The 13,976-nt window shown below is 43.5% G+C and overlaps 1 protein-coding gene across 1 annotated transcript; it reads right to left on the minus strand.

Moving 5' to 3' along the window:
* Positions 1–5,800: 5,800 nt before the first annotated feature.
* Positions 5,801–12,992, minus strand: LOC133359065 (cytochrome P450 2C20-like). The gene is made up of 3 exons (XM_061577447.1): positions 12,820–12,992; positions 11,215–11,262; positions 5,801–9,413 (listed from the first exon to the last, which is right to left on the minus strand). The coding sequence occupies exon 3, from the start codon at positions 9,337–9,339 to the stop codon at positions 7,825–7,827; it is 1,515 nt and encodes a 504-aa protein (XP_061433431.1). The 5' UTR covers positions 9,340–9,413; positions 11,215–11,262; positions 12,820–12,992; the 3' UTR covers positions 5,801–7,824.
* Between the last annotated feature and the right edge of the window lie 984 nt (positions 12,993–13,976).

Below are 13,976 nucleotides of genomic sequence, written 5' to 3' on the forward strand. Positions count from 1 at the left end.
AGAAATACACTTGTTTACATACTATTTTTGCTCATTATTTGTATATTTGGTGGGGATTTCATCCTTCAAACGTGAGTTTTTCACTTTTATATATCATTTGATAACTTATTCATTCATATAGACACTTTTTTGTTCTGTTTGATGTTAATTTCTGCTCATTTGTTTCACCGCTCAGGGCATGGCTGTGTTCTCTGCAGTACTGTGTTCAAATCAGCACTCGTGTCTTGTGTTCTGCAGATCCTCAGTTAAAGTTATGTGTATATGTTCTTTCCTTTTTTTCTCCCGTTCTGTTTGTTATCTTTTTTGGGTGTGCTCCATATTATTAGACCTTTTTTTGCGACTGTACCTCACGAGTTTCAGAGAGTACAGCGCAGCCGGCGCTGCGCAGATGCACTGTTATAGTGCGTGGCAGTGCTCCTTATGAACCAAATTAGTTCCTGAGCCCCGTTCGTAAGTTGAATACGTCGGAACACAACAATGCACTAGCCATAGGGTCATTGTTATGAAATGCCTTCCGGTTCAACAAAAAGAGAAGTATTTTTAACTCACGATTAAGAAGAAATATTGTACATTTGCATGTGTAAAGAAGCTCCTTAGCAGGTTCAATTTTCAAGAGGATAATCGTTATTTTAAATGAACGTGTTTACAGCGGTGAGTACAATTATCTCGACTCGCTGGGCTCGGGCCAAATCACATGTACGGGGTATTGGGGGCGGAGCATGGTCTGCGGGGCGTGTGGGAGGGGCCGCCGTTCACCTCGGCTCCAATGGGAAGCGAGGTGAATGGAGGTGGAGCCAGCAGGGCAGTATGGGAAGGCCGGATCTGACGATCCGGAAGGGAGGAGTCAGGGTCACGTGGGAGAGAGGTTATAGAGGGGAGCCCGGAAGAGATCGAGGCCAGTTGATGGAGCGAATAGGCGGGACCACGTTGGGTGGCCGCTGCGCCATCAGCCACGTGGCTGATGGGGCTTCGGCACACCGTCGGCCAGCGATGTGCGGAGCCGGAGAAGGAGTTGGAACGGAGCGAGAATAGGGGAAGCCACGCTGGGCAGTGCGGGAGGAGCGGCGCCATCTGCCAAGTGGTCGAAGACCTACGCACACCGTCGGCTAGCGGTGTGCGTGAGGTAGACGGGGCTAGCGGTGTGTGAGGGGCTAACAGAGTCTGCGGGGCACACGTGGCTAGTGAGTGACTAGCGGAGTGTGCGGGGCACACGGAGCGAGCGGTGTGGCTGGCGGCGTGTGCGGGGCACATGGAGAGAGCGGAGCGGCCACCAGCGAGTGCGGGCCACACGGAGCGTGCGCAGGGGTGCGCAGCGGAGGCGGCGCGGGTCCGGCCGAGGACCAGCGGGGTGCAATACGAAGAACCTAAATAAACGACAACAGAGACCAAGAGAGCCTGACAGAGTCGTTTATTACACATGTGTAGTGAGTGCAACTGAGTAGCAGATGTCTTAGGGAGCAACACGTTTTATTAAACTATTTGCACAACATACACCTTCTTTGTCCCCAGCAAATCGCAAACCTCACGCAGCAGTTTCGAAGAAAATTTCTTACTTTGATCGGACAAAAGATGCTCAGGGGCACCCTTATCTAGGACATAGCCATTAAGGAACGTCTCGGTCACAGCTATAGCCAATTGATTCGGTAGCGGACAGGCCATAAGCCAGCGTGAGAAATATTCAACGCCAACGAGCAAGTCACTACACATGAACTGGAGCAGTCTTGCTCAATGTTTTCTGTCTTGTATAACTCGAACAGTCGGTCCCGATGGATTCCACAATGTAGATCTTGAGTAGTCAGCCCCGATGTCGTCCACCTCCCGTCGTCGATCAGTCCCCGAGCAAGCGCCCCGAGCACGGGCCTCGCTCCCCCTATTATACTCACTAGGCCGCGCCCCTCTCTAGCCTTGTTCTCCCCACAGTTTGTAACATTGTGACAGTACCTTCCGGCCACCTGTCTTTATGCATCTCCACTCGCCCTTCCAGAGCCTTCCCTCATACAGTACCCTGCACCTGTTTTCAGCCATCTTCACTCACCCCACTCAAACCTTGCCCTGTACAGTACCCTACACATGTGTAGTGACTAACTCGGGGCTGATACGACTTGGAGGTACTTCTTTATTAACAAGCACCATCGGGGCTAACACTGTTAATAATTAGTATGTCTATTGTTGGCGATGCTACTCAGTCAGGACAGTTGGTAGGCTGCCTGAGGAGCGGCGCCCCAAGATGGTGAAGACGGAGATGATGACGTGATACTATGAAAAAAAACTGTATTGTAAATAAAACACAAAATAAAGTAACATAAATATGAAAAACTGTTTTATTTTCACTTACCTTGAGTCCTGATACCCTGAGTCGCTATAATTGCACACACAAATCAGTGGCGGCTCGTCAATAGAGGGCGCAGGGGCGCCGCCCCCATCAATATTCAAGAAATATACATATGCAAAATTTATATAAAAATACATAAATAAAATATTTTTTTCATACGATGTGCCGGCTGGTAGTAAGAAAAGCATCAGCATTTAATAAAAACTCGCTTTAATCGGTCAACTATTTTCTATGTTTTTCAATGTGTTTCATGCGGGGCGCCGGACAAATGGATGTCTATGTGAGACTTTACATTTTCGGACAGCATGTGACCTGAAGCTGGTCTCTAATTGGTTTCTTAAAGATTCTCCTCGGGGCGCAAGTCGTTGCGTCCCTGGCCAATCAGAATTGGATACATGTTATTTTATCCAATCTGATTGGTTCTCGTCACCTGTCATTCAAATTTACGCTGTAGGCCACTACTGCGAGTGCGAAGGCGACACCACTTTGACACTTGCTAGGCTGATCAAATTTTTTGTGTAAACAATGGCAGCAGTTCATCCAAATTCTGTAATTTATTTACAAAAAAACCCTTTCACAAGGCTTTCGCTGGAAGAAATAAAAAAGATAAAGGATCTCGGACCGGACCAACCCGATTTACAAATCCAGCAGCAGGCCAGTGACAGAGGACAAAGCTACACACGAAGCTTCACCCGCGCTTGTTATGAGAAACGGAGGTGGCTGGCTGGATGTGATGTTAGCAATTCTCTTTTTTGTTTTCCCTGTCTTTTATTTCAAAGTGTCGGCACTGAAGTTTTGTGGACAACGACGGGGGTAAGAGACCTCAAACATCTCTCTGACAAATGCAAACGTCATGAAAGTAGCCGCAGCCATATTGATAATAGCATGAAACTAACGTTTTTATGTTCAAGTAGGAAACATGCTTTTTGGTACTTTGGTCTGAAATGTATATAAAAGAGAAACATTTATGTTCAAGTAGGAAACATGCTTTTTGGTACTTTGGTCTGAAATGTATATAAAAGAGAAACATTTATGTTCAAGTAGGAAACATTCTTTTTGGTACTTCTTTTGGTCTGAAATGTAAATAAAGATCATCAAAATTTATATTCAAGTAGTCAAAATGGTTTTTGGTACTGCTTTATATTTATTTGCCCCCCTCAATAAAATAAAAAAAATGCGCCCCCCCAAAAATAAATATCACCAGCCGCCACTGACACAAATACAGATACACACCCCAATGACAACGATGCCCTGTACGGCCTTACCAGGCTACTGGGGCAAGTGCTGTTAGCGGGAAGCGCCAATGAAGGCCGGCATAGCACACGAGGGGGTGATTGTCCAGCACCACGCCCGGCTGCCTTTGTCTCCCCAGTGGCAATGTTTACACACCGCACCAGGTGCTCATTTGGGGCTGAGTCGACATAGGTAGTCTCAGAACCTGTTCAAATAATCTGCAGTGGTGTTTGCCATGAGCAAGAAGCAAACAAGGATCGACGCTTTTGTAGCGCAGCCTGCTAACCTCTACACTACCGCTCCCCACACACTTACTTTCACACACACGCACAATGTGCGAGTGTGCACACACACACTCCCAGCGCGAGGCTGACTCGTTACATCTTGAGGATCGCTCCACTGATCAAAATAGTTCCACAGTTCAGTTTGCAAGTGCGAGTTCTAGTTTTAAGTCAATGCTTTTCTTTATATTTTACTAGCGGTAAGTACCCGGCGTTGCCTGGGCAAAAAAGACAGACACACACATCGACCTACATACACAGCCATTGACCAACACACACAAAGACATCGACTAACACACACATATATGGACTCACACACACAGACATCGACTTTAGATACACACACATGGAGTCACACACACAAATCGATGTACACACATAAAGCGACTCACACACACACATGCGTTGAATCTCACACACACATCGATCTAAGCACACATATGGACTTACACACACATGGACCCACACACACATCAACTTACACACACACAAGACAAAGACAAAGATCCCCATATAGCCTGGAACAGACTGTTGGGGCAAGTGCTGTTAACGAGCACCTATGAAGGCCGGAACGGTACACGAGGGGGTGGGTGGCCAGCACCACGCCCGACCGCCTTTGTCTCCCAAGTGGCAATGTTTACACACCGCACCAGGTACTCATTTGAGGCTGAGTCGACCTAGGGGAGGCCCGGGACCGGTTCAGATAATCGTCACTGGTGTTGGCCGTGAGCGGGAATCGAACCTGTGTCGCCGGATTCATAGCGCAGCGCGCTAACCGCTACACTATCGCTCCCCACACACACATGGAGTCACACACATATTGGCCTACACACACATATGGACTCACACACAGACATGGACTTTAGATACACACACATGGAGTTACACACACATATCGACTCACATATACATTGACTTACACACACACATATGGACTTACAAACACACACTTACAAACACAAACTCACACATATGGACTCACACACACATACACATCCATGTACACACACACATCGACTGACACACATAGACACACACACAGTGACTTACACAGTCACATGGAGCCATGCACACACATCGACTAACACACACACATCGACGTACACGCACAGACATCTGGCATTGCCCGGGCAAAAAAGACACAGACACACATCGACTTACACACACACATGGACCTAAACGCACACACATTAGGACTCAAACACACACACACATCGACTGACACACACACATCGATTTACACAGCAATCCCTGATGATGCCACAGCTAGAGCAATGTTCTCTCATTTGCGAGCCTTAGCGAGGAGCAGTTAGAAAACACAGGTCTTCTCAGTACTGGCAGGTGCATCAAGGAAAAAAAGACTCCATTTGTAGTCTCAATGTCTTCCAAGATTTTCGTGGAGGCTTCTATTTGTGCATCCATCAGCTTTGGTTAATTTTCCTAAATACATTTTAGAAGCTGTAAAGCATAATAGCTTATTTAACGTAGGATCTCTTGAGCAAGGGCATGCAGGTTGTCCCTGTAGGGTGTTGGTCGTCCCATAGATGTGAGGTATTTTTCAGCAATGGAGTGCAGTTTGTCGTGAAGGAGGATGAGGGCCTGTTTGAAGATGACATGAGAAAAGCTGACGTCGAGGTTTGTATTTTGTCATTGAGCTCCGTGGAGGATGTCCTCACTCATGCCCTCGTTGTATTTTGCCAGTCCCATGGGGTTAGATGGCTGGTTCGTAAGTACAGGTGTTTCTTCAGTAGAGGACTGCCTGTAATATTGTTGCACCCATATATACGACTGGGTGGACACAAGGGGGGTAAACTTACCCCACTTGTTACCACTGCTCGCTAGGAGATAGAAACTAACCACGAGTTGAGAATTGCAAGTCAAGTGTGTTAACCATTACACCATATAGAAGATGACAGACACAAAGAAATGCAACACATGGTTGTACATTTATCTTTATTGTTAACATCGTATATGTGAAAAACAGGCAAATGGCTTATAATCATTGTTTACAATGTTACCAGTAATGAAAGAAAAGCGGTTTTAAAAAGTATAGTCTTATATACAGTGATAATCAGTGACAATTTAGAAAAACTGGCATTTCAAAATCATTAATTAGCATCATGCTGCAGAGATGACAACTCGTCTGGCCATTGGCCAAAGGGCCCCCCAATCTTTCAGGTATTGATAGCTAGTCACTGCTGGCTCAAAGCTGCCTGAGGAGCTGTGCAGGTAGCCAATTTGATTGCCATTAAAGCAGAACTACAATATTTAATTCATATCTAAGTCATCCATGTTCACATGATATAATGAAAATACATTTTAAGACAGTTCCAGTTTCATTTATTTTGTGTAGCCCTGTGAACAATTCGGCTCTTAAGTCGGGTGCAACCGCAACAAACTAAGTATGAACAGAGAACATCTTAAAGCGACGACGTGCAACAGAAACATCCTGGATAAACCAGCAAATCTTCCAGAAAAAAAAGTATTACAACGCTGTGTGCAAAAATCTCAGTGTGATGCAAGTCAAACAATTAGAATAATCGTCATTTCATTCATTCAAAATAAACGTTTTTGGGTTAGATGTGTCGTAACCCTCCACCACCCGACACGGCAAATCAGCAAAAAAGTGTCACGTTCACGAAAGACAAATAGTTCACTACTTTAGTCCACCGGTGTGTTGAGGAGTGAATCCACAACATTTACAGATTTTTTTAGTACGACGTTTCCCTGGTAATTACATGCAGCATCATCGGGCAATTCGCCAGAATGGTAAAGCCTTCACTTGGCCGCGAAAGCCTACGTGTTAAACTCATTTATTCAAGTTACGTATTTTTGGCGACATTTTTGCCAACTTTAAAATGTTAAAATAGCGATATCTGGTGACTTTTTGAGGTTTATCTGGCGATTCTCTACCTTTGTTATATCTGACAAAACTGGGTAAGTTTGCCCTTTTTTCAGTCAAAAAGTAAAAGAGTGTGCCTGCAATTGCTTGCTTACACCTCTACACTTGAGGGAGCTCCAGAGGGTATTTGGCCTACTCTTCCATGTGCTAAAAAAGGTGGGCCTAGTCACAGTTCACCCCACCGCGCGTTACTAGCTGATCAACTTCATTGTGGTATAACCATTAATAATGCTGAGTGGACATAGGCTGCACTACTTCCACTACTGTGCCATGATATAACATTTAACCATTGTTCTGTGGATTGCAAGTCCAGTGTGCTAATCATTACACAATGCTTGATACCTTACCCTAGGCCACCTTTGTGCCATAACGTATCCAAGGAATTACTCGAACCTGCACTGCAAGAAAAATATACGGTGGCTGCACAAGTGTGGCCTCACCTCTCAACCAGTGGTCCCCAAATTTAAACATCAAACAATATGTATTTTAATGCCACCACACTTGAACATAACAACTGTCAGCTTTGCAGGTGAGCAGTTGAATGATGACAGGATAATGGTTATGTTGTTGTTCAATTCAGAGCTCACAATAGTAAGGTTACTTTAATCAGACGGGGATTCATATTTTTTGTATTATTGTATCATTAAAAGTGTGAGTACTGTGAGGTAATGTCTATGCTGGTATATGGATATAGGGAGTGTAATGAATTTACGTAAGTATGTTGACAGAGACATTACTCCAGGAGCCGAGAGACTGGGATCAAACCTAAAATTAATATTAAAAACTACGACAGTTTAAGTATCCTTTATACTGTATAGTAGATGTATTAAAGTCTTAACATACGTATATTTATTGAAGCAAAGGATTATACTGCATATCATTAAATTTAAATTGACTGTTCCTGCAACTGGACATTACAATATTTAGCTATGGACCTTGGTCTAATGAAAATTTCCAGGATTTGCAAAAAAATACGTAAAAAGCCAAGACAAAAGGTGTTTAGTTTTACACATTAAGACGTATATAGGTCAAAGTTTTGTCTTAGCTACGGTGAGTTGCGTATGCGTAGCCCTAATTTATAGGGGTGTGGTGATAGAGTGGTACTGAATTTGGCAGCTAAAGTGGGAGGAGAGACTGGAGTTGGGCCAATAAAATTCAAAGTGCTGCAAGAGAGATGTGAAGAAGAGGAAAAGCTCCATCTTGGCTAAACTTTCCCCCAAACAGACACGGGGACCAGCAGAGAATGGCAGGAAAGCATCCGACTGGACACACTGGCCATCTTTATCAAGGAAGTGATCAGGGTTAAACTTATTTGGTGTTTTCCAGTGGATGTCATCGTGAAGAGCAGACATGAGGTTTACCATTACATGGGTTCCCTTTGGAAACAAGTAGTCGTGGAACTGCACATCTTTAGATGTAGCGTGCAAAACTCCAAGTGGAACAACGTTACCAAAGCGCTGTATCTCATGGATCACAGCATCCAAGTAGGGCAGGCTGCGTCTGTCCTTCATACATGGCGGTCGCTCGGATCCCACAACTCTGTCAATCTCCTCATGACATCGGGCTTGAATGTCGGGGTTCATCATCATGAAGAGGAGGCCCCAGCGCAGTGTGTTGGAGGTCGTATCCATGCCAGCGATGAAAAGTTCCATCAATACCTGAATGAGGTTCTGGTCAGTAAAGCTGCTGTTGGGATTATCCTTCTCCTGATCCATCTGAGCTAGATATGAGTCAATCAGGTCCCTGGGGTTGTGTTGATCTCTTGTGGCACGGTGCTCAGATACTATATCCTTGAGGAAGCATTGCAACTTTGTGCGAAAATGGAACACTTTCTGCCATGGCCCAGGCAACTTTAGCAAAAATGGGAAAACATTACACAGTATTGCCAGCGGATCTGCTTGTAACTGCACGAGATTGTCAACTATGTACGTAAGCTTTTGGAACTGCTCATCGTTATAATCATATCGGATCCCATTCAGGAGGGAGCAAATTATGTTGCCCACAGCATTGTTTAAATTCAAGTGAGGGTCAAACGCTGAGGTTTCGTGTTTGAAAGTTTCTATTAGGTACGTCGCTTCTATCATTATTTTGTCAGCTATTGTTGCCTTTCCAAAGCCGAAATTGCGCAATGTTGACAAAGCAAATCTGCGCTGCTCCTTCCATGCGTCTCCATATGGTGCTAATACGATACCAATGTTGTTAGTGAGTTTAGTATAAATAGGAGTTATTGGTCGGTCAGCAAACTCATGACCTCGATTCACCAGGACCTCTTTGACTGCCTGGTAGCCGCTCACCAACACAACAGGCGTACTCCCCAACATTATGGTACAGACTTCTCCATATTTTTTGGCCAATTCTTGCATGCTAATGTGGGGATTCTTGCAACTAAATGCAGTGATGTTCCCCAGCAACGGTAATGGTTTAGGACCAGGAGGGAAGCCCACTGGGCAGATTGTTGACCCCACTACTTGCAGGGCAGCCCGTACGGTTAGGAACACCATACAGATCACGGCCAGGCTGATCAGCACTTGACTTGTTATCAAGGATTTCCATTCTGGCGAAGTTGCGACATCATCAGCCAGCTGCCCCATCTTGTCGTTCTGTGTTGTAGGGCAGTCAGCAGAGTGAACGCACAGCTCAAGTAGTAGAGTGCACTAAAAGTTGTCTGCACACACAGACACACATGCATAGCCTATTTATGAGGACACTACACTAAGCAGAATAACCTTTATATGGCAACGGTTTACTCGCCTAATTCTACCAGCGTATTCAGACAAGTAGTAATTGGGGAAACCATTTAGATAGATATCATAACTTTAATTGAGCTGGCATTGTTAAGTAAAGTGTGGCTTGGAAGCATTATTTTTAAAAAAGCAGTTGATATATTCGATAATAAACTATACAATTTATTACAGTTAGTATTAAGCTTCAGTCAACAATGCTGTTCTGATAGTGAGTAATGCATATGAGTGAGTAATGCATATGTTAATCATTGGTCCAGATAAATTATTATAAAAATGTTAATACATTCATTTGTAATGGTTAATATGCAGGCAGACCTCACTTAGCTCCATAGGATGTTTATTCGATATCGCGCTCTGTGTCCTGGAAAAAAATATTATTTTTACAAAAAAATAAATCAGAACATAAAGTGCTTACGAGTGAGAAAATATACATTCTTCACTCGTACTCCCCCCGCCCCCACAACAAATCAAACTATTTGTGGTCACGATTATATATGTTAAAAATCTATTTTTTTCCCCAACGTTATTACAGTTTATTTAGCCAGATGAGAACTAACGAGACCAGGATAGAGTCTCAGACTCCACCTAAAAGAATCCTCACCACAGAAATTTAACTGAGGGCATCACTAAGACCCTAATTGGAAGTGGAGCAGCTCCAACCTCGTCTTAGCATTATTATTATTATTAGCGCTATTACCAATACCCCAATGAAGCCCTCATATTGCTTATATTAATGAAATAAAAAGTCGGGAACGCATCTCCATATACACAATAGTAGAATTAACCCTTTTAGCGTGTCAGGAATGCCTCTTGAGTGTTAAACGAGGTCTGCTTATATTAAAAAAAAATCTCATTGGGTGTTCCTATGAGGTCATGACACTGATTTAAAGTAACTCAGAGATTCAGACATCTTAGATTATTAGTCAGAATTTCTAGAGATCTTGTACTGATGTTTGACGTAGTTTCAAATTCAATATTGTACCTGGTAAATATGGTTCGATGGCTCTTCAGCCTACCAGTGGACTAAAGCAACAATATTTGGTGCATTAAATGTTTATCCATGTAGCCGGCCTCTCCTGTCTACTGCCATGACAATATTAAAGAAATAACACTGTCGGGAACGAATCTCCATATATATAATAGTATAATGTATAATGAATATACAATTGTATAATCAACCTACACCGTCGGCAATGTGGTGTGTCGAGCGGGTTGCAGGGATTTTTGCTGCTGCATTAGCATCATTGCTGCATTGGCACTTGTGGACCGCCCATGCTCCTGGTTCTGTTGATAGCTGCATTGGCATTGTTGCTGCGCATTAGTGCACCGCCCATATTTCCGGTCCTATTGATGCACTTGGGCTATGCCCATCCCCAAACTCTTATAAACAGCTTGCCTTTAGAGGCTGACTCCTTTGCCTATGACGGCCGCTTGTGTTGCCATCGAACCGTCGTGATGTGTTTATTCACTTTATTTTTTAATTTATTGTTATTTTTTCTGTCTACGTGACTTTACCGAAAGAACCATATAACATAGAATATAATGAACCCTAGTTCAATTAGCTCTTACGGTCAGTATTATAAAATGTGCTACGGCTCAACAAAAAATGTAAGCATTGTTAAACTCATAAACAAAAATAAATATTTATATTTGCATGTAATACTGTATATAGTGTATAGTACATAAAACGTGAAATAACATGAAAAGAAAAAAAACACTTACCTTGAGTCCCGATCCTGGCTTGCTTGTCAGAAGAGGCTTAATAAGTCACTACTTGCACACACACACGGAGGCACGCGCACACACAACAACGACAACGACCACCCGTATAACCTTAACAGACTGTGGTGCAAGTGCTGTTAGCCAGTACCTATGAAGGCCGACACGACACATGAGGGGGTGGATGGCCAACACCGCACCCTGCTGCCTTTGTCTCCCTAGTGGCGTTGTTTACACATTGCACCAGGTACTATTTAAGGCTGACTCGACCTCAGGGAGGCCCAGGACCAGTTCAGATAATCCTCTGAACTCAGGTCGCTGGGTTCGCGCGCTAACCATTGCACTTCGATGATATTTTCTTTTTTAAACATATCTAATGAAAACCTGTTCGTAAGTGCGGATGTTCGTAAGTGGGGCATTCGTAAGTCAATTACTACTTGTATATGCACTAATTAACCTCAAATTTACCAAAACAAAGCGATTAACTTTCATACATATCATTACATTAACGTGACTAAATAGATCTCCACCAAAAATGGCAAATTACATAATAGATGCTTAAAAGCACACCCTGTATCTAGATCGACCAGCCCACATGCCACACAACACCGCTCAATCCCCGAGTAGATGGAGTTGATCAAAAATGTGAAATTCGAAATTCGTGATATTCAAAATGATAACAATCAAAAAACGTTAATTTTTTGTCAACATCAGAAATGGTAAAAATAAATGTTTAACTCATCTCGAAAATGTATCACATGTACACAAAAACCCTTGTAGCATCAGTGAGCTTGTGTACCGCTGTTCGCATTTAACCTCGATGATAATAAGTGGCCAGTTCACTGTTGTGCGCCTCACTAACGTGACTTGACTCTACAATATCACCACAACGAGTTGACCAGCCACTGCGCAGCTGCATTACATTTGACTGAATTTTCATTCCCGATTGGGAAAACTGTTTTTGGGTAACTTCTGGCCTGCAAGAGGTCGACAAAAGGTTCTGAGAAAGTAATTTATTTTCCATATAAATCACTTTGAACATAGCTTCAATCATACATTTTCTTAAACATACACACAAATGTTTCCTTTTAGAATTACATGTAACTTGGATAGTTCTTACGTTTGAACATGGGCGATGCACGAGCATGACGAGGGGTAGAGTGATATTGACCAGTAGCTGCATGCGATCATTAGAAAATGTTTTACTAATTTCGCCACAATGTGTGAGAATTGGTACTACCGCTTTGAAAGACATGCCGAATGCGTCTGGAGAGGTCCGTAAAAATGTCATTGTGTTATACATGTTTGTGTGGTGTGACCATCGTACAGTACATTCGTTCCACTTGTTTTAACATAGCACCATTTCCACCACAAGTGTGTTAGGTTGAGTCGACATGGAGGCTGTCTGGCAAAATTTATTGATAGGAGGTAAGTTGCACGTGGAAAAATGCATGGGTGCTACAATTGTGACGCAATACAATAACAGCCAATCTACAAGCATATTGCAAATATGCGGAACATAAACACATGAACTGATCATTGCGTACTAACATTCATCAGGATCTGTTCACAAAGTCACAATCTGCATGCATATTCCTGCGTCAATACCTCATCACTGCTCATGCATCTGATGTCTCCAGCTCCTCGCCAACGCCTCTCACATCTGCCAGATCCAGCAACTTCTGCGCACCACAGTCCCAATAATTTGAAGGCACGCCCTCAAACTGTGAACATGGAGTAACAGACCACCCATTTTTATCTCCAGCAGCAGTACTCATGGTACAGTCAAATATTGACATTACTCACATTCAGAGTGTGTGTCTGCTACCAGTGATGCGGCTGACTGGTATGTGTATGTTATTAGCATTCTGGTGAGTGGTGGTACAGTGGAAAGTGCATTTCACCATGAACTTGGCAAACAGACTTTGATTCCCAGGCACGTCTAAAATCAGCAGCAGATAATATCAGAACTCGGATTGGGTCTCTTCAGCCTCAAATGAACACACTGTAAAATGTGCAATCATCAGCACTCTAGAGACAAAGGCGGCCGAACATGTTGCTGGCAACATCACCTCCTCGTGAGCCATGCTGGCCTTAATAGTAACTTGCTAATAGCGATTATTCATACGCCTATTTAGAAACTAGCCCTCAGAAACACGTGTTTCATTAAAATTTCATCAGGCTCCATAGTCTTCAATGCAGTCTCTAACCTTTATTAATTATATCTCTCCTGGCCTATATGTTTTTTTACAGCAGTGTTATTGACGAGTGTGTTGGACATATTTCTATAGGTAATGATTGAGCATTCACATCAGCAGATATCCCAGGTATGTACATACAGTTATCCGATTTTGGGTAACGTGCAAACTCAACCAAAACTACTTTTAGGATTAAATAAATTATGATTTAAATGGGAGGGAGGTGTATGTATGGAAGGGGATGGACGGCCACGTCCGAAGGGCTTGCGTTCTGCTTGCTATATTTGTAGTGCTGAACTTTATGCGGACAACTTCTTCCTTTTCTGTCGTCACTTTAATTTTTTATCAAACTCAGCACATTTCACCACCATTCTCCAGCGCGTTCTCCGCTCGCTTGCCGCGCTCCGCCGGCCTCGCTCGCTCCGTTCCTCCCTCTCTCTCTCCGTCTCTCCCGACTCTTCTTCCCCTGCTCCACCGCTATCCTATTCTACCTCTCATATCTTCCTCGTCTCCGTCTCTACTGCTACCCTATACTTCTTCTTCTACTCCGCTGCTACCCTATACTTC

Source organism: Lethenteron reissneri, chromosome 64, assembly GCF_015708825.2.
Source record: "Lethenteron reissneri isolate LAM-NWPU_2019-01 chromosome 64, ASM1570882v1, whole genome shotgun sequence".
In the NCBI taxonomy this organism is placed as follows: Eukaryota; Metazoa; Chordata; class Hyperoartia; order Petromyzontiformes; family Petromyzontidae; genus Lethenteron; species Lethenteron reissneri.

Bases quoted from the DNA above. Each gene is read 5' to 3' on its own strand.
- LOC133359065 (XM_061577447.1), bottom strand. From the start codon at position 9,339: ATGGGGCAGCTGGCTGATGATGTCGCAACTTCGCCAGAATGGAAATCC.